This window comes from Crinia signifera, chromosome 6, assembly GCF_055691185.1.
Source record: "Crinia signifera chromosome 6, ASM5569118v1, whole genome shotgun sequence".
NCBI classification, from domain to species: Eukaryota; Metazoa; Chordata; class Amphibia; order Anura; family Myobatrachidae; genus Crinia; species Crinia signifera.
Genome location: NC_139222.1, coordinates 285,241,720 through 285,262,635, shown reverse-complemented (window position 1 = coordinate 285,262,635; position 20,916 = coordinate 285,241,720). Strand labels below are relative to the sequence as shown.

General features: G+C 49.7%; 1 protein-coding gene across 5 annotated transcripts in view; it reads right to left on the bottom strand.

Moving 5' to 3' along the window:
• Positions 1 to 20,916, bottom strand: part of SORCS1 (sortilin related VPS10 domain containing receptor 1) — a 501,652-nt gene that overhangs the window by 78,397 nt on the left and 402,339 nt on the right. For all 5 annotated transcript variants that reach the window (XM_083149856.1, XM_083149858.1, XM_083149860.1 and 2 more), the window contains exons 14-15: positions 14,664 to 14,771; positions 11,518 to 11,635 (exon numbers count right to left, since the gene is read on the bottom strand). In XM_083149856.1, coding sequence (XP_083005982.1) covers positions 11,518 to 11,635; positions 14,664 to 14,771 — 226 coding nt within the window. The remainder of the gene's footprint in view (positions 1 to 11,517; positions 11,636 to 14,663; positions 14,772 to 20,916) is intronic.

Sequence of the window (20,916 nt, the reverse complement as noted above, 5' to 3'; positions counted from 1 at the left end):
TCTCCAAAAGTGAACCACCCTATTCAATGTGATATTTTTGCCGTCTTTCTAAGTGATTTTCGCCGTGTCTCTCCGTGTAGCAATTCTACATCTTTTCATGGAGGACTGGAATGTGAACTTTTAAACTAAAAGGTTTTTTAATTTTGGTGTCAAAAAATCAGGATTTTTTTTCTGTGAAGGGGCATGTTATTTTAATTCATGTGCTTATAGCACATGAATATATATTTAATTTAAAAAATATATATTTTTTTAATTATTATTTTTTTTTACACAGAGCAGCCAGCAGGGGGCCGGAGCTCTCGAGCGGCTCATTAGATATTCATATATTCACTGCACCCGATCATTACATATGCACAATCGGGTGCAGTGAATACTGGGTCCCCCGCTGGCTATAGGGGGGGGGGGCAGCTTGTGCTGCCTGGGTTCCGGGGAGCCCTCCTCCCCTCCACATATGTTCTGGGGCAGCCAGGGAGACTTTAATCTCCCTGGCTGCCACCGTCCCCCGGCTCCCTGCCAGCTCCCTGCCGCGGACGCTCATCCGCTGCAGGGGTTAAGACTCGCCGCGAGTGGCGGCGAGTCTTAACCACATTGAACAGTGGGAGCAGGAGTGGCAGCGAGCCCTCCGGAACAGGGCGAGTGCATGGCGAGAGAAAAAATCTCTCGCCATGCACGGAGAATTATTCTCATTGAATATGGCCCAGAGAGTGGAAGTCTTCTTGAGGGGGACAATGTAATAGCAGATCATATTTATAATTATTTCTGCTCAGTATTCACTGCTGAAAGAGAGGGGTAGGGGCACAGTTAAGTTGCAAGTATAGCCAGAAAAATGAGGGAGAGACAAGTACATTTACAGAGGAGAAAGTCCTCACAGAACTCTCATAACTGAAAGTGGATAAATCAATGAGGCCAGATGGAATACATCAAAGGATACTAAAAGAGCTTAAAGGGGAGCTGGTAAAAGCATTAACATAATTATTCAACCAGTCACTAGCTACTGGAGTAATCCCAGAGGACAGGAAAACAGCAAATGTAGTCCCACTGCACAAAAGTGGAAGCAAGGAAGAGGTAAGCAACTATCGACCAGTGAGCCTTACATCAGTAGTAGGGAAACTGATGGAAACACTCTTAAAAAAAAGAGGTGCAGAATATCTCAAAACCAGCAATTTACAGGATCCAAAACAGCATGGGTTTACTGGGGGAAGATCATGTCAAACAAATCTTATTGACTTTTTTGACTGGGTGACTAAAGTAATAGATCAAGGTGGGGCTGTAGATGTAGCTTATCTAGAATTTAGTAAGTCTTTTGACACTGTCCCACATCGCAGACTGTTAAATAAACTTGAAAGCTTGGGATTGGAGTCTAAGATAGTTGAATGGATAAGATCTTGGTTGCAGGACAGAAAACAGAGAGTTGTGGTAAATGGAGTACAGTCAAAGGAGGGAAGGGTTGCAAGTAAAGGGTTACAGTGATCTGTACTTGGACCAGTGCTTTTTAATATCTTTATAGGTGATATTGCAAATGGAATTGAGGGTAAAATGTGCCTTTTTGCAAATAACACAAAGGTATGCAACAGGGTAGACACACCAGGAGGGGTAAAACAAATGATTGACGATCTTGATAGATTAGAGGAATGGTCAAGAGCATGGCAACTACAGTTTAAGTTTAATGCCAAAAAATGCAAAATCATGCACTTGGGTCTCAAAAATCCAAAGACTAAATATGCTGTAGTATAAATGGCACTGTTATGGAAACTACTGAGGAAGGGAGGGATCTAGGTTTCACTATTTCAGGGGACTTAAAGGCAGGTAGGCAATGCAACAAAGCAATGAAGAAGGCAAGTCAGATGCTTGGTTGCATAGGGAGAGGTATCAGCAGGGCCGACGCCACCACTAGGCAGCTCTAGGCATTTGCCTAGGGCGCCGGCACCTGGAGGGCGGCAGTTCGCCCCTCACCCCCAGCATGGAGGGTTAGCGCACTGGCGGTGTCGGCGTCCCTGCAGTGCTGGAGCGGGCAGGTGCTGAAAGGGCAGGGGTGTCCATGCCGCGGGGGTACCTGTGGCGCTGTCACTGTGTATAAAGCTGCTGTCGGCGGCGGCGGGGTCCCTGCAGTGAATAGAGAATAACTAGCGCTATGCGGCAGCGCGGGAAGCGCTTCTGGGTTTGAAAACACTTCCAATCAGCGTGCGGCAAGTGTTTTTAAAATCAGAAGCCCTTCCTGCGCCGCCGCATTGCGCTAGATATTCTCTATTCACTGCAGGGACCCCGCCGCCGCCAGCAGCTTTATACACAGTGACAGCGCCGCAGGTACCCCCGCGGCACGGACACCCCTGCCTGCTCCTGCACTGCAGGGATGCTGACGCCGCCAGTTTTATAATACAGGTACCACCCCCACCCCCCGGGCACCCCCACCCCGACTCGCCTGGGGCGCTCCGGTGCCTTGCACCGGCCCTGGGTATCAGCAGTAGAAAGAAAGAAGTAATAATGCCACTGTATAGGTCATTGGTACGACTTCACCTAGAGTTACATAGTTACATAGTAGGTAAGGCTGAAAAAAGACTTGCGTCCATCTAGTTCAACCTGGTAGAGTACTGTGTTCAGTTCTGGAGGCCATATCTCCAGAAGGATATAAATACATTAGAGACTGTACAAAGAAGGGCAACTAAAATTGTGCATGGCCTACATCACAAAACGTACCAGGAAAGACTAAAATATCTTAATATGTATAGTTTGGAGCAGAGAAGGGAAAGGGGGGGCATGATAGAAACTTTCACATATATCAGGGTTATAACAAGGTACAGGTGGTAGACATTCTTCACAGGAAGAGGAGCAGCAGAACACGAGGACATGCACTGACACTAGAGGGAGGAAGGTACAGGTGGGAGACATTCTTCACAGGAAGAGGAGCAGCAGAACACGAGGACATGCACTGACACTAGAGGGAGGAAGGTACAGGTGGGAGACATTCTTCACAGGAAGAGGAGCAGCAGAACACGAGGACATGCACTGACACTAGGGGGAGGAAGGTACAGGTGGGAGACATTAGTCACAGGAAGAGGAGCAGCAGAACACGGGGACATGCACTGACACTAGGGGGAGGAAGGTACAGGTGGGAGACATTAGTCACAGGAAGAGGAGCAGCAGAACACGAGGACATGCACTGACACTAGGGGGAGGAAGGTACAGGTGGGAGACATTAGTCACAGGAAGAGGAGCAGCAGAACACGGGGACATGCACTGACACTAGGGGGAGGAAGGTGCAGGTGGGAGACATTCTTCACAGGAAGAGGAGCAGCAGAACACGAGGACATGCACTGACACTAGAGGGAGAAAGGTACAGGTGGGAGACATTAGTCACAGGAAGAGGAGCAACAGAACACGAGGACACGCACTGACACTAGAGGGAGGAAGGTACAGGTGGGAGACATTCTTCACAGGAAGAGGAGCAGCAGAACACGAGGACATGCACTGACACTAGAGGGAGGAAGGTACAGGTGGGAGACATTAGTCACAGGAAGAGGAGCAGCAGAACACGAGGACATGCACTGACACTAGGGGGAGGAAGGTACAGGTGGGAGACATTAGTCACAGAAAGAGGAGCAGCAGAATACGAGGACATGCACTGACACTAGAGGGAGGAAGGTACAGGTGGGAGACATTAGTCACAGGAAGAGGAGCAGCAGAACACGAGGACATGCACTGACACTAGAGGGAGGAAGGTACAGGTGGGAGACATTAGTCACAGGAAGAGGAGCAGCAGAACACGAGGACACGCACTGACACTAGAGGGAGGAAGGTACAGGTGGGAGACATTAGTCACAGGAAGAGGAGCAACAGAACACGAGGACATGCACTGACACTAGAGGGAGGAAGGTACAGGTGGGAGACATTAGTCACAGGAAGAGGAGCAGCAGAACACGAGGACATGCACTGACACTAGAGGGAGGAAGGTACAGGTGGGAGACATTAGTCACAGGAAGAGGAGCAGCAGAACACGAGGACATGCACTGACACTAGAGGGAGGAAGGTACAGGTGGGAGACATTAGTCACAGGAAGAGGAGCAGCAGAACACGAGGACACGCACTGACACTAGAGGGAGGAAGGTACAGGTGGGAGACATTAGTCACAGGAAGAGGAGCAACAGAACACGAGGACATGCACTGACACTAGGGGGAGGAAGATTCAGGGGAAATCTGAGGAAGAATTACTTCACAGAAAGAGTAGTAGATAAGTGGAATAGCCTCCCATCAGAGGTGGTAGACGAAAATACAGTAGTACAATGTAAACATGCTTGAGATAGGCATATTGATATCCTTACAAAGAAATAAGGATCAAATATGGTTTGAGGTAACATGTTTAAAAAAGGGGCAGACTAGATGGGCCAAGTGGTTCTGATCTGCCGTCAAATTCTATGTTTCTATGTTACCCGGATTTGCTAATCAATCTTCAAGAAATAACTCCCCCAATACTAGGATCTCTGCATACACTTGTATCACATCCATTTCCACCTTCTCTTCTGTACAAGGTGCCAGTACCCCAAGGCAACAGCCTTGCCCTCTTCTACCAACCATGAAAACACTCCTGGCCATTGGAGGAAACCAACCTTCTACCTGTTACACCATATGATGCACTGTTATCACCCGAGTATCCTACCATAAGTATCTCACTGTAAAACCACCTGCGGCCATGTTCATATGACTCAAGTCCTGTTCTATGAGCCTTCACCGTACCTACACCACCCAAAACTATGAGGAACAGCTCAAGCAATGCCGTCGTATTATTCCACCCTGCCTTGGTCCAATGAACTCTCTACCTCAGAGGTATCCCGTAATCCCTGGGGATCCTGCCACATCTGTAGACACATGAAGGTCACCATTATTGGCCACGGTGCATGCACTCACCTCTGCGCTCCTGTAAGCTGTGGCTATTACTGATGTCTACAAGGTCATCTCCTTACGTGCGCGGTCACCCAGAAACATCCAGTACAGTTACTCAGCACATGCTCCGATCAGCTTACTGCCATCTTTCTGGTGGCATCCAATCCACACCATACTGTACTTGGGCTTGATATCTCTGCCAGCCAGTTGCACAAACTCCATTATTATTGTCACTTCCCCCAATGACATGTAGGGGCTGCCCAACTAGTGTTCTTCTAGCCCCTCAGATATGGGTGATCCGTATGTGAGAGTTTATTAGACCCATGAGTGCCAGTATTAGGCACAGAGGGGTAGATTTATTAAGCTCGGTGAAGTGATAAAGTGTCTGGTTTTACCACCGGCCAATCAGCTCCTAACGGTCATTTTTCAAACCAAGCCTGTAGCTTTACAGTTAGGAGCTGATTGGCCGGTGATAAAGTACCAGTCACTTTATCACTTCACCCAGCTTAATAAATCTACCTTAAAGTAACCCAACCCCCATACATAAACCTGTCCTGTGTTTCATCTGAAGGGGATTCAATACTTAGTCTGCCATACTCCTAGACAAACTCATTTGTTCTGTCATATCCGGCAGCATTGGGACTGCGTAACACCCCAGCAGCTGTCCCTCATAGGATGCCTTATTCAGATAGAGAAACTGCAACTGCAATAGAGCTGGAGCAAGGATGCGTGGTGCGACTGATAGTAAGGCCTTAGGACGCACGCAACAGCACACGCTGCCGCACAGCAGAGTAATCAGACCTCTGGCTTAGGACGCACGCAACAGCACACGCCGCCGCACAGCAGAGTAATCAGACCTCTGATTTAGGATGCACACCACAACACACACCGCCACACAGCACAGTAATCAGACCTCTGACTTAGGACACACCCAACAGCATACGCCGCCGCACAGCAGAGTAATAAGACCTCTGGCTTAGGACGCACGCAACAGCACACGCCGCCGCACAGCAGAGTAATCAGACCTCTGGCTTAGGACGCATGCAACAGCACATGCCGCCGCACAGCAGAGTAATCAGACCTCTGTCTTAGGATGCACGCAACAGCACATGCCGCCGCACAGCAGAGTAATCAGACCTCTGCCTTAGGACGCACGCAACAGCACATGCCGCCGCACAGCAGAGTAATCAGACATCTGGTTTAGGACGCACGCAACAGCACATGCCGCCGCAAAGCAGAGTAATAAGACCTCTGTCTTAGGACGCACGCAACAGCACATGCCGCCGCACAGCAGAGTAATCAGACCTCTGTCTTAGGACGCACGCAACAGCACATGCCGCCGCACAGCAGAGTAATCAGACCTCTGTCTTAGGACGCACGCAACAGCACATGCCGCAGCACAGCAGAGTAATCAGACCTCTGGCTTAGGATGCACGCAACAGCACATGCCGCCGCACAGCAGAGTAATCAGACATCTGGTTTAGGACGCACGCAACAGCACATGCAGAGTAATCAGACCTCTGTCTTAGGACGCACGCAACAGCACATGCCGCCGCACAGCAGAGTAATCAGACATCTGGCTTAGGACATATGCAACAGCACATGCCACTGCACAGCAGAGTAATCAGACCTCTGGCTTAGGACGCATGCAACAGCACATGCCGCCGCACAGCAGAGTAATCAGACATCTGGTTTAGGACGCACGCAACAGCACATGCCGCCGCACAGCAGAGTAATCAGACATCTGGTTAGGACGCACACAACAGCACATGCCGCTGCACAGCAGAGTAGTCAGACCTGTGGCTTAGGACGCACGCAACAGCACATGCTGCTGCACAGCAGAGAAATCAGACCTCTGGCTTAGGACGCACGCAACACCACACGCTGCCGCACAGCAGAGTAATCAGACCTCTGGCTTAGGACACACGCAACAGCACATGCCGCTGCACAGCAGAGTAGTCAGACCTCTGATTTAGGATGCACACCACAACACACACCGCCACACAGCACAGTAATCAGACCTCTGACTTAGGACACACCCAACTGCACACGCCGCCGCACAGCAGAGTAATAAGACCTCTGGCTTAGGACGCACGCAACAGCACACGCCGCCGCACAGCAGAGTAATCAGACCTCTGGCTTAGGACGCATGCAACAGCACATGCTGCCGCACAGCAGAGTAATCAGACCTCTGCCTTAGGACGCACGCAACAGCACATGCCGCCGCACAGCAGAGTAATCAGACGTCTGGTTTAGGACGCACCCAACAGCACATGCAGAGTAATCAGACCTCTGTCTTAGGACGCACGCAACAGCACATGCCGCCGCACAGCAGAGTAATAAGACCTCTGGCTTAGGACGCACGCAACAGCACACGCCGCCGCACAGCAGAGTAATCAGACCTCTGGCTTAGGACGCATGCAACAGCACATGCCGCCGCACAGCAGAGTAATCAGACCTCTGCCTTAGGACGCACGCAACAGCACATGCCGCCGCACAGCAGAGTAATCAGACGTCTGGTTTAGGACGCACGCAACAGCACATGCCGCCGCACAGCAGAGTAATCAGACCTCTGCCTTAGGACGCACGCAACAGCACATGCCGCCGCACAGCAGAGTAATCAGACGTCAGGTTTAGGACGCACGCAACAGCACATGCAGAGTAATCAGACCTCTGTCTTAGGACGCACCCAACAGCATACGCCGCCGCACAGCAGAGTAATAAGACCTCTGGCTTAGGACGCACGCAACAGCACACGCCGCCGCACAGCAGAGTAATCAGACCTCTGGCTTAGGACGCATGCAACAGCACATGCCGCCGCACAGCAGAGTAATCAGACCTCTGCCTTAGGACGCACGCAACAGCACATGCCGCCGCACAGCAGAGTAATCAGACGTCTGGTTTAGGACGCACGCAACAGCACATGCCGCCGCAAAGCAGAGTAATAAGACCTCTGTCTTAGGACGCACGCAACAGCACATGCCGCCGCACAGCAGAGTAATCAGACCTCTGTCTTAGGACGCACGCAACAGCACATGCCGCCGCACAGCAGAGTAATCAGACCTCTGTCTTAGGACGCACGCAACAGCACATGCCGCAGCACAGCAGAGTAATCAGACCTCTGGCTTAGGATGCACGCAACAGCACATGCCGCCGCACAGCAGAGTAATCAGACATCTGGTTTAGGACGCACGCAACAGCACATGCAGAGTAATCAGACCTCTGTCTTAGGACGCACGCAACAGCACATGCCGCCGCACAGCAGAGTAATCAGACATCTGGCTTAGGACATATGCAACAGCACATGCCACTGCACAGCAGAGTAATCAGACCTCTGGCTTAGGACGCATGCAACAGCACATGCCGCCGCACAGCAGAGTAATCAGACATCTGGTTTAGGACGCACGAAACAGCACACGCCGCCGCACAGCAGAGTAATCAGACCTCTGACTTGGGACGCACGCAACAGCACACGCCGCCGCACAGCAGAGTAATCAGACCTCTGACTTGGGACGCACGCAACAGCACACGCCGCCACACAGCAGAGTAATCAGACCTCTGACTTAGGACGCACTCAACAGCACACGCCGCCGCACAGCAGAGTAATCAGACCTCTGACTTAGGACGCACACAACAGCACACGCTGCCGCACAGCAGAGTAATCAGACCTCTGGCTTCTCAGCTCTATTTAGAATACAATTCAACCCAAGGGACTGATTCAGCTTTGTTAGCAAATCAAAAAGCACATAAAGAGGCTTTACTGAATCTGGCCCCCAGTGCGGACTTGGTCCCGCAGAATAACTGTACTTCCGGAACCTCGTACCCCTGTCGGAACCCCGTACCCCGGCCGTACGGTTTGTCACGGTGCAAATCTGACTAGAGTAAATTCTGCTGCACCTCCGCAGCGGCAGAATATCCGTCCGCTACACTAGTAGCAGGGTCCTCGCACCTTTGTATCACAGTCTGCTCTAATTAAACATGTTGGCTGATGTTATTTCTAGCTCCAATCCCCCAGGATACAACGCTGACCCCATAACTGTAACTGAAGACCCCCCGCTATGTCTCTAATCATGTTCTTTAATCCTCTCTCCCTCTGAGAATTCCCCCTCAGGGCTGATATTCCGTGTAATGATATATCTGGGATTCTTCTGTTCTCTATACGAAGCGACTCATCTTCCTCTAAGGAGATCGGTAACAACTATCACTAAGGGTTCTGCCTACAGTAAATTGGCTCCGTGATACAGAAGATGGTAATTACTAATTATACTGCTGGATTATTAGCATTACTCACTGCTGAACGTCTCAGGGAAGAAGGGGGATTCCTAGTTACAGGGGACTGTCTGATATGAAAGGTAAAGTGATGGTTTATTGCCAAAAACGGCTAAAAAAGTGTTATAAATGATAGAAATCTCTTATATATTTAGCCAGATCTGTCACTCATCCCCTGTGTATATAACGTTCCCGCCCAGCGGGATACACAAACCCACCCCCCCAGGGAAAAGTGTTCTATGTGTATAACGTTCTACACACCCCACCCCCTTGCCACCACCTCCCCCCGCCCAGCCAGGGCTACAGTACACGCCCACCATCCACCATTACTCCACAGCCACCATCCACCATTACTCCACAGCCACCATCCACCATTACTCATGTACCCCTCCCCTTTGCCAGCAACCCCCCCCCCCCCTCCCGCCCGGACACCTTCGAACCCCCTCCCGCGATTCAAGGGACCCCAGGGACCCCCCCCTCCCGCGATTCACGGCCCCCCTGCGACCCTCCCCCCGCGATTTGCGTGACCCCTGTGACCCCCCCTCCCGCGATTCACGGCACCCCCCTGCGACCCCCCCCTCCCGCGATTTGTGGCACCCCCGCAATTCATGGCACCCCCAGCGCCCCCCTCCCACGATTCGCGGACCCACGCACCCCCCTCCATTCATTCACGGCACTCCCCCGCACCCCTCCCACGATCCACGGACCCCCACAACCCCCCCTCCCGAAATTCACTGACCCCCACAACCCCCCTCCCGCAATTTGCGGATCCCCTCTTCCCGCGAATCAAGGCCCTCCCGCGAATTTGGGAACCCCCTCCCGCTAATTGCAGATCCCCGCACCCCCCCTCCCGCAATTTGCAGACCCCCCTGACCCCTTTCCGGCAACCCCCCCCGCATTTCACTTCCCCATGTGAGAATGGGGGATCCTGTACCGCCACAAGCAGGTGCCGCCCCTAGGTGGGAAATCCGTCCCTGGCTGCCGCGCTGCAGGTTCCCCCACTGCCAGAAGTGTCCCCACGGTCCTCTGCACCAGCGCCACAACTTTTATCAATGTCTTGCCCACATACCACTATTATACAGCCTCCTGCTCTCATGCACCCTCACTCCCTCCCAGTGGGAGGAGACGCTCACCCACTGCCGGGAGCTGCATACTGTCCCCCACCCTCCTCCAGTTCTAGGGCTGCCCATCGACCATCAATGATTTCAAATAATCGATGGTTTATGGCCGATGTTGAATACTTTTGCCATCGATGTGGGAGGACCAGATGGTTTCCCTACATCAATGGCAAAGGAGAACCGATCAAGTTTCAATTTTTTTTAAGGTGCCGGAACATGGAGCATAGCTCCGCCCCCCACACCCGGAAGTCCCGCCACCGAGTTCTGATTGACCCACGGCCTATTCAGTCAGATATTATGGATGACCATCGACAACAACAATCAATCAAACAACAATCGATGGTTATCCAAGTAATATGTTACTACTATCGATGGCAGGGTGCAAAATCGCCATCAATGGCGAATCGTGGGATGGGGGCGCGGGGTCATGAATCGCGGGAGGGGGGGTCGTGGGGGGTGCCGTGAATCGTGGGAGGGGGTCTGCAAATCGTGGGAGGGGGCGCGGAAGGGGGGGTGTAAATCGCAGGAGGTTCATGAATTGCGGGGGGGGTCGCGGGGGGCCCCCCGCAAATCACAGGAGGGGGGGTTCGTAGGGGCCCCGTGAATCGCAGGAGGGGGGTCGCGGGGGTGCTGCGAATCGCAGGAGGGGGGAGAGTAGCGGGGGGCCCTGTGAATCACGGGAGGTTGCGGGTGTCCCGCGAATAGTGGGAGGGGGGGGGTCGCCGGGGGCCCGGGAATCATGGGTGTCAGGGGGGGGGGTGCTGGAGTAATGGTGGATGGTGACTGTGGAGAAATGGTGGATGGTGGGTGTGTACTGTAGCCCTGGCTGGGCGGGGGAAGGTGATGTCAAGGGTGTGGGGTGAGTAGAACACTTGTGTTTTCCTTAGGGGGGGTGGGTTTGTGTATCCCGCTGGGCGGGAACGTTATATGCACAGGGGATGAGTGACAGATCTGGCTAAATATATAATAGATAGTGTAGGGGATTGTTAGTATGGATACTATACATTGTAATACCATCAGTGTGTAACCAAGGATCAGGACACATTGTTGCGAGATGTGTGCGTTGCGGACAGAACAGAGCCTATGGAAAGAGATCCAAGTAAAATATCATGTTCTGTTATGTAAGGGGGTGTGGCTACGTCTTATGTAAATATGTGTTACCAGCGCACCTCTGGGGGCCACACCCACCTGGGGGCGTGTCTGTGTGCAGGTAATACGTGGGCTAATTAGAATGATACACAATTGGTCTTCATACCTGACTGTGCAGCTGCCACGGTAGGTAATCTTCAGGGGTGCAACGTCTGTCGAATATTGACTTGTAGTCCACCTTCACCAGCTGCCATTCTGACCGGTGCCCAAAGTGCCCAAAGACCCTGCGGCAGAGACAGTAACCACCAATGACCAGCAGGAATTATACGTTACACAGGCAGCGACAGATAAAGGACTGAGACAAGATAACGCCTCCTGTAGGGTGAGAGACAGGATTATCCCCGGAGACGCCCTCATTACAGCACAATTCAGTGTGTTCCTGTGCTATGTCCCTGTAATAGGGGTAGGGACCCCAAATATTAGTTGCCCCGGGGTTCCCACAAACGGAGGTCTGAGAAGTCCCAAGTATTCTACATTAAAGATACAGCTTATTTGTTACCAGTCACAGTCAAACCCCCACCATAGTTACCTACCCTCCTGCATTCTGCAGGAGACTCCCTGAAATAAGAACAATCGCCCTCTCTCCCTCATTAGTCTAGCAATCTCCCTCATTTCACCTAGCCCACATCACACTGTTACATCATAGTTACCTCCCCTCCTGCATTCTGCAGGAGACTCCCTGACATAGCAGCAATCTCCCTCTCTCCCTCATTAGTCTAGCAATCTCCCTCATATCACCTAGCCCCACATTACACTGTTACATCATAGTTACCTCCCCTCCTGCATTCTGCAGGAGACTCCCTGACATAGCAGCAATCTCCCTCTCTCCCTCATTAGTCTAGCAATCTCCCTCATTTCACCTAGCCCACATCACACTATTGCATTTTTTAGATAAAAAAGGGAAAAAAAGGAATGAGAGATAGATACATTTACATTACAGTATAGTAGCTCCTATTAACTGCTCTGGGGCTCATCTACATTTGGATATAAGACATTTTACAAGATTCCTCTCAGATATAGCAGTGCACAACCACGCTTCTGGGTGCCACGTTCACAATCTCTTTTCACAATCTCTCCATATATGGAACTAGACACGCCCTTTGGGGGGAGCATGACACGCCTTCTCAATGGGACGCTGTGCAAAATTCTACTATTAACTATAATCTCCCTGAAACTGGCTTTCAAAAGTAGGCAAGTATGACCCCCACGTTATACCCAGCTGTAACCCTGCGTCACCCACCCGATAATGACAACGATGACAATAATATATATTGTGGTGTTATATCAAAATGGGTACTTATGTATTATCTGGGCTCCCATGTTAAATGCACCCCATTTTTTCATACCCCTACTATCCAACTACGCATGGAGTTGATTTTATATAGTGTGGCGAGCGCAGCGAGCCACCGTGCCCGAAGCGTGGCGAGCGCAGCGAGCCCCGCGAGGGGAAACGGTCTCATAAGAAAAACGGGAGCCCAGATATTACATAAGTACCTCAAAATGTTTTATATGAATCTGTGAACTAAAACTATTATATCCCATGCATCCATACTTAAAGTCCATTTCTACAATATAGAGTTCATTATTTATATAACTACTGGTAGAATTATAATTACACAGACTGCATTCTCTTATTGTACCTGTAGGTGGTGTTGGAAACTATGATCTTCGCTTACTGTATTTTCACCCAGAAATCAGCGCAATATATAGTCTAATGCAGGACGGGCTAAACTGGTTTAATTACAGACCACCTATCTGGTGCACAGGTGCAGTCATTACTAACTGTCACATTTTTCAGACCACCTAGCTGGTGCACAGGTGCAGTCATTACTAACTGTCACATTTTTCAGACCACCTAGCTGGTGCACAGGTGCAGTCATTACTAACTGTCACATTTTTTCAGACCACCTAGCTGGTGCACAGGTGCAGTCAATACTAACTGTTACATTTCCCAGACCACCTAGCTGGTGTACAGGTGTAGTCATTACTATCTGTCACATGTCCCATATCACCTAGCTGGTGCACAGCTGTAGTCATTACTAACTGTCAAATTCCCCAGACCACCTAGCTGGTACACAGGTGCAGTCATTAATGTCACATTTCCCAGACCACCTAGCTGGTGCACAGGGTACTTATGTAGTATCTGGGCTGCCGATTTTTTGATTGTATGCCTTAAGTTAAGGCATACAATCAGATGCGATGCGATATCGCATCGCATCGCATGCGACCATCGGATGCGATGACCTGATTTTTCCATAGGAATCAATGTTAAAATGGACTGAGTCCATTTTAACATGGAATTCAATGGGAAAAAGGGGTCCTTTTTATACCCCTACTATCCAAGTGGCGAGCGAAGCGTGGCGAGCGGACGGTATTCTCTGTCCCCTCGCGGGGCTCGCCACGCTTCGGGCTCGGTGGCTCGCTACGCTCGCCACAGGTTTATATCCAACTCCATGCCCACTTGGATAGTAGGGGTATGAAAAGGACCCCTTTTTCCCATTGAATTTCATGTTAAAATGGACTCAGTCCATTTTAACATTGATTCCTATGAAAAAATCGGGTCATCGCATCACATCGCATCGCATTCGATGGTCACATGCGATGCGATGTGCCCGATCCGACCCGATTTAGAAATCGGCAGCCCAGATACTACATAAGTACCGTGCACAGGGTTCAGTCATTACTAACTGTCACATTTCCCAGACCACCTAGCTGGTGCACAGGTGCAGTCATTACTAACTGTCACATTCCCCAGACCACCTAGCTGGTGCAGTCATTACTAACTTTGAAATGTCTCAGATTTTCGGCGCCCCTCCCCCCCAGCGCGTGACAGCCACATTACCATGGCAACGCCCATGAATTGCTGGGCGTTCCCATGGGTGCGAACTGTGTCTGCCGCCCGCCCGCACTGCTCCATGCGGAGCATAATCAATCCGCCGCACCCGCTCGCAAATGGATCCTGGACATGCGCAGAAATAATTATGCGCAGTACCGAAACATCGCTCCCCTGTGCGAATGCATAGTGAAAGGACCAGAATGAGGGCCTATGTCAAGGTTTTATGATGTGTTTGTTCCATATTGATGCAAACATAGATAAAATCAGCATCCTCTCATCAGGGTGAGATGCAGTCGTGCCGATCCCTGTCCTGTTTCCCCGGCTACGCTGGCACCTGTCATTACAATACTGGATGCATCCATACCCAATACCCTAGTGGCCGGAACGCTACCGTTACAGCTTTCATCAACCCTTACGTCATAATTAGCGTCTCTTCCCCCGGCTCTCCTAGAACACCGTCCACAACCAGAGGGTTGGACGTGAAGCTGTACTTGTTCCACGACCGCCCTTCGTCGAAACTTAACCTGCAAAAGAAATAAAAAAGATTCATTGTTCTATATTTTTTTTATAAAAATTTGGGCTCAATTCACATTTTATACATAAGCGTCGTCACGCTGCAGCAAAACGACAGGACACAGATGGAGAGTTACGCAGCTCCTAAAATGTGCAATTTGTGTTTTTAATTGCAGTAATTAATTCATTTCTAAAGCTGGCGACGTTAATAGGCCCACATACAGTATATATCAGCAAACCTTGCAGTCATTTTAATTGCGTTCGACTTTATTGCAAATTATAATCAGGAATGATATCGTTATATTACAGGTGACATTAAATAAATGTATAAACACTTGTACCCAATATGTGTAATAAATGCTGCTCATTATCTCTTTTGTTTTCATTAGCCGAACAGCGGCCTCCGGTATAGAAAACGTGGAGCAAACCTGCCGCAGTTCCAACCTGCGACCGATCCGAGTTTTCGCACATCCGTGCCCGACACTACCATGAAATCTGTGGCCTGAAAATGATGTCATCTGTGGTTTTTAAGCAGGAATCATTTAAAAGTCACAAATGACTGATTTCTGCAATTTTCGCACCATAAGGAACAACGCAGCCGTTGCCGTAAATGATGACAGTTGTTAGGGGAGTGACAGTGTTCCATTATACGGTCACAGTGATCCACAGCGGCTTGCGATATCCTTATAAATTACCGCCGTGGATATATTATTCCATATAGATTTGCACCTGCTAATGACACATTCCATTAGACTCATTTTCCTCCCAGCGGTGTGTTGGGTGTAATCGTGCCAGATGTTGCCCCAAACCAATTATTCCCAGGTATTGGGCCTTGGAGACCACGATTACTCATATAATTATGTGCAATTTATAATAAATGATTTCCCGCTGGCAGATACATTATATACAAGCGATGTTCGAACACGACCATCTGAACTCGGGGATAAAATAAATCTGTCCCGAGATTTTCAGCTGTCCTTCAATCCTATCTACAGTATGTTACTTGTATTCACTTTAAGTTCCTGGCCTCGTTCGTATTAACAGTTATTATAAGATATACTGGGCCTCATTCAGAGGTGGACACTGCTACAGCAGGTCCGCAATAACGGTTGCCATCAGCACAGCGGGAGCAATATATGCAAATGCTAATGTCATCCTTCCCCTCGGCTCCGAGTGGTCTGTCGGCAAGTACAAGTGCTGAGATACATACTGACTGAGTCCGCGGACAGTGCAACACTGCGTCACACGCCACCACTGCCCGCGCCATTGTCACATGGGACACCCTATAGGCTGCTCAGTGTGTTCATCTCAACACAGCTGACGCCTGATATACCTAAATATATATTGGCGTATTATGCTGTATGTACAGGCGATCCGCCCGCACAGGCGTGTCAGGAGCCGCCAGTGACTGACAGCTCAGTGGGCTCAGGCAAACGCACCCGCCTTTTTTGTGATTTCAGTTACGACATCTGTCTGTAGATATATCTACACGTGTGTGCCCAGCTTAACAATGCAGGTATTAGTGATATCCAGGCTTGAGCACAGGTGACTTAATTAGAGTCATTTTGATTAAACCACCTGTGCTGAAGCCTGGATATCACAAAGACCTGCACTGTTGACGTGCCTTGAGGGTCGCGGTTGGGAATGCCTGATTTTCTCTTTCTTTCTTTTCTTCCTGTGTGGATCTAACGTACAAGCGACACTATACTGTATATGTAACAGCAGTGTTTGCGTATACAGTAGCCAGCGGAACACATTCGTAGTCGTACAAAATGGCTCATCTGCATAAACACCGGCATTGCGGTCGTCTTTGAATCAGGCCCATTAAACCTTATTACAGACCACAGGGGGGGTACTGGGAGCTCTGTTACCTCGTAGCGCCGTATGTCTGGAGGATGGAGTGTTCACCCTCTGACAGCTTATGTCCATGGCTTCTTCGCCCACCATGTCCATTTCCCGGGTCCCAGTTCCAGAAATGTAGCACTCAGAAATACTGTCATACCTCCCAACTTGTAGGGAGACCAAGGAGGGACACAGTGATGTGCGCCGTAGGCACGTCGAAAATTTCGGGGGCATGGCCGAATTAAAGAGGCGTGGCCTATACTTGCGGCTCTCCTGCGAGGCCACGGCCCCGTTTTGATGCTATGGGAGCATGACACTGAGGCTCTGTGAGCCTCTAGCCATACCTAGGGATGGCCATCGGTGCAGACGCCATCGATGGTTGCCATCAATGGCGATTCTGCACCCAGCCATCGATAGTAGTAAACTATTTGATGGATAACCAACGATAGTTTTAGATATCGATGGTCATCCATTATATATGATTGAGTGGCCCTTGGGCCAATTAAAACCCAGGGGTGGGACTTCCGGGTGTCGGGGGCGGAGCTAAGCTCAGTTTCCCGGCACATTGTAAAAAAAAAAAAAGGAACCATCGGTTCTCCTTTGCCATCAATGTAGGGAAACCATCTGGTTCTCCCACATCGATGGCAAAAGTATTTGACATCGGCCATAAACCATTTTAAATCATTGATGGCCGATGGCCATCCCTAGCCATACCCCCAGCCCCCTGGCTGCGGGAGCGCACAGCGTTTATTCCCAGCTCACTGGGGGGACTCCCAACAGCCCCCCTCTCGGGACACTGCTGGCTGTGGGAGGGATGCGGGAATGTCCCCTAAAACTGGGACATTCCCGCGGTAATCAGGACTGTTGGGAGGTATGAATATTCAGAGAGAGATAAAGTGGGGAGAAGTAACCGCCATCAGCTCCTAACTGCCACAGAATGATTTCTCTTCGAAAAAAAAAAAAACATTTATTTTCACACAGAGATGAGCAAAAAGGGGCCGGACTGTGACATCATGTGACGTCAGCTGACCGGCCCGAGTAGGCATCTGCCCGCATCCATGGGGACGTGGCGCATGCACAAACCCCAAACATCGGGGAAGGGGCTGAATTCGTCCACGTCTTGGTACATCGCTCACAAAATGTTTGTCCTTCTGTGTCGATAGAAAGGTCTACAGTGTCTAGGTAATCAATAAGTTGACACAAAAAGGTCAATATGTCATATAGGTCGACACAGGCAAAAGGTCAACATGCACAGTTGACATCGACAAAGAGTTGACATGCAATAGGTCGATGTGGTCATAAGGTCGACGCACAAACGTTTGACACTAAAAAAGGTCGACACTCAAAAGGTTGGCGTAAAAATGTTGACATGGGGTTTTCACGATTTTTTATGTCAACACCCGTCGACATTGACCCCACATTAGTGTTGCTCATACAACACTAATAGGCCTCATTGATAACAACAATTAAACGGCATGCAGATAGGAGATTCAGCATTTGGCTGAGTGGTGTAGCGCCAATAATCTCTTTCTCAACCCAAGTAAAACTAAAGAGATCGTGGTAGATTTTCGTAGGAAAAAATCCAGCCCGGTTATGCCGGTACAGATTAGTGGGACAAATGTTGACCGTGTCTCTAGTTTTACATTTTTGGGCACTTATATTACTGAGGATTTAACATGGTCAACTAACATAAAATGTTTGGTAAAAAAGGCCCATCAACGCCTTTTTTTCCTCAGAATGCTGAAAAAACAACAATTGCCACTGTGCATTTTGGTAAACTTCTATCGTTGTGCAGTGGAAAGCATTCTGACCAGTTGTATCTCCGTCTGGTATGGGAATTGTACCGTTGCAGATCGGAAGTCAATCCAGAGGGTAATTAAACTGGCCCAACGGATAAGGGGTGCTACTCTCCCTTCTGCCGATGACATTCAGCGGAAGCGTTGTCTGCGTAGGGCGCATAATATCTTGAAAGATGGAACCCACCCGGCTAATGGGTTGTTTGTATTACTGCCATTGGGTAGACGGTTTAGCTGCCTAAGGAATAGGACCAGTAGGATGAGAAATAGTTTTTTTCCAAGGGTAATTTTAGAGTTAAATGCTAATTTGGGTCATGGGGGAGGAATAATGGGACTTAAGTTTTATTGTAAATTGTCTGTGGATCATTTGGTATTTTATTATATGTATGTATTTGGATGGATGCTAAACTGAATTTTGACGCCCTAATTGGGGTGATGACAATAAAGACGGATCTAATCGAATCTAAAACATTCGCCAGGCATATTGTTCCCAGTTGTAGTACACATGGTTTGTAATTGGCAATTTGGACACATTGCATGTCAACCTTTTGTTAATGTCGACTTTTTTTTTACTGTGCCGGCATAGTGCATGTCACTTGTTGGTGTCAACCTTTTGACTGTCTACCTAGACACTGTAGACTTTCCAGCGCTTTGCGGTACAAGGCGCTGCATATACCGCCAGCACGCGCTCCCTTACCGCAATACGTTACTGCCATGATTGATGGGGTACGGAAAGCTTTTATTGGAAAAGACGACTGTTGACCCCACGAAAAGAGAGACTGCGTTTTACAGATCTCGCCCACACAGTTAGAATAGTTTCCAGGTGTCAAATATTATATATAAAAAACCCGTCAGCGAGCAGGATTGAGCGCGGCGTCTCAGCCCCTCCGAGGAGCTGCGCTTATTATGTGAACATAATGGATGAGGTATTTGATTAGATTACACCGCGCACACAGCGCCCCGGGGGCTTCTCTTGTCTTCCTCCAAGAACTGGATTTCTTTTATTTTATGCCAGAAAGAAGAATAAAAACCTAATAAGGGATCTTTTCACACATAAGTTACCTGGCAGCACAAAGCAGAACATCGCAGCCGCAGCACAACTCTTCTGCAGAACGCCTCTGTCTCTGTGCTGTGACTGACAGCTTTCCTCTGCCTACTTAACCTAATGGGTGATACGCCGATACCTCTCATACTAACCAATTACCAGCCTGACGCCTGCATGCGCTGAATGGAGTCGCACCAGGGAGGTGCAAATATATATAGCATGTATATCTGTGTAACACATGGCTGCCACACGGGGGTATATCTGTGTAACACATGGCTGCCACACAGGGGTATATCGGTGTAACACATGGCTGCCACACGGGGGTATATCTGTGTAACACATGGCTGCCACATGGGGTATATCTGTGTAACACATGGATGCCACATGGGGGTATATCTGTGTAATACATGGCTGCCCCACGGGGGTATATCTGTGTAACACATGGCTGCCACACGGGGGTATATCTGTGTAACACATGGCTGCCACACGGGGGTATATCTGTGTAACACATGGCTGCCACATGGGGTTATCTCTGTGTAACACATGGCTGCCACACGGGGGTATATCTGTGTAACACATGGCTGCCACACGGGGGTATATCTGTGTAACACATGGCTGCCACATGGGGTATATCTGTGTAACACATGGCTGCCACACGGGGGTATATCTGTGTAACACATGGCTGCCACACGGGGGTATATCTGTGTAACACATGGCTGCCACACGGGGGTTTATCTGTGTAACACATGGCTGCCACATGGGGTATATTTGTGTAACACATGGATGCCACATGGGGGTATATCTGTGTAACACATGGCTGCCACACCGGGGTATATCTGTGTAACACATGGCTGCCACATGGGGTATATCTGTGTAACACATGGATGCCACATGGGGGTATATCTGTGTAACACATGGCTGCCACATGGGGTATATTTGTGTAACACATGGATGCCACATGGGGGTATATCTGTGTAAAACATGGCTGCCACATGGGGGTATATCTGTGTAGCGCATGGCTGCCACATGGGGGTATATCTGTGTAATGCATGGCTGCCACACGGGGGTATACCTGTGCAACGCATAGCTGCCACATGGGTGTATACCTGTGTAATGCATGGCTACCCCAAGGGGGTATATCTGTGTAACACATGGCTGTCACACGGGGGTATATCTGTGTAACGCATGGCTGCCCCACGAGGGTATATCTGTGTAACACATGGCTGCCACACGGGGGTATATCTGTGTAACACATGACTGCCACATGGGGGTATATCTGTGTAACACATGGATGCCACATGGGGGTATATCTGTGTAACACATGGCTGCCAAATGGGGTATATCTGTGTAACACATGGCTGCCACACGGGGGTATATATGTGTAACACATGGCTGCCACACGGGGGTATATCTGTGTAACACATGGCTGCCACACGGGGGTATATCTGTGTAACACATGGCTGCCACATGGGG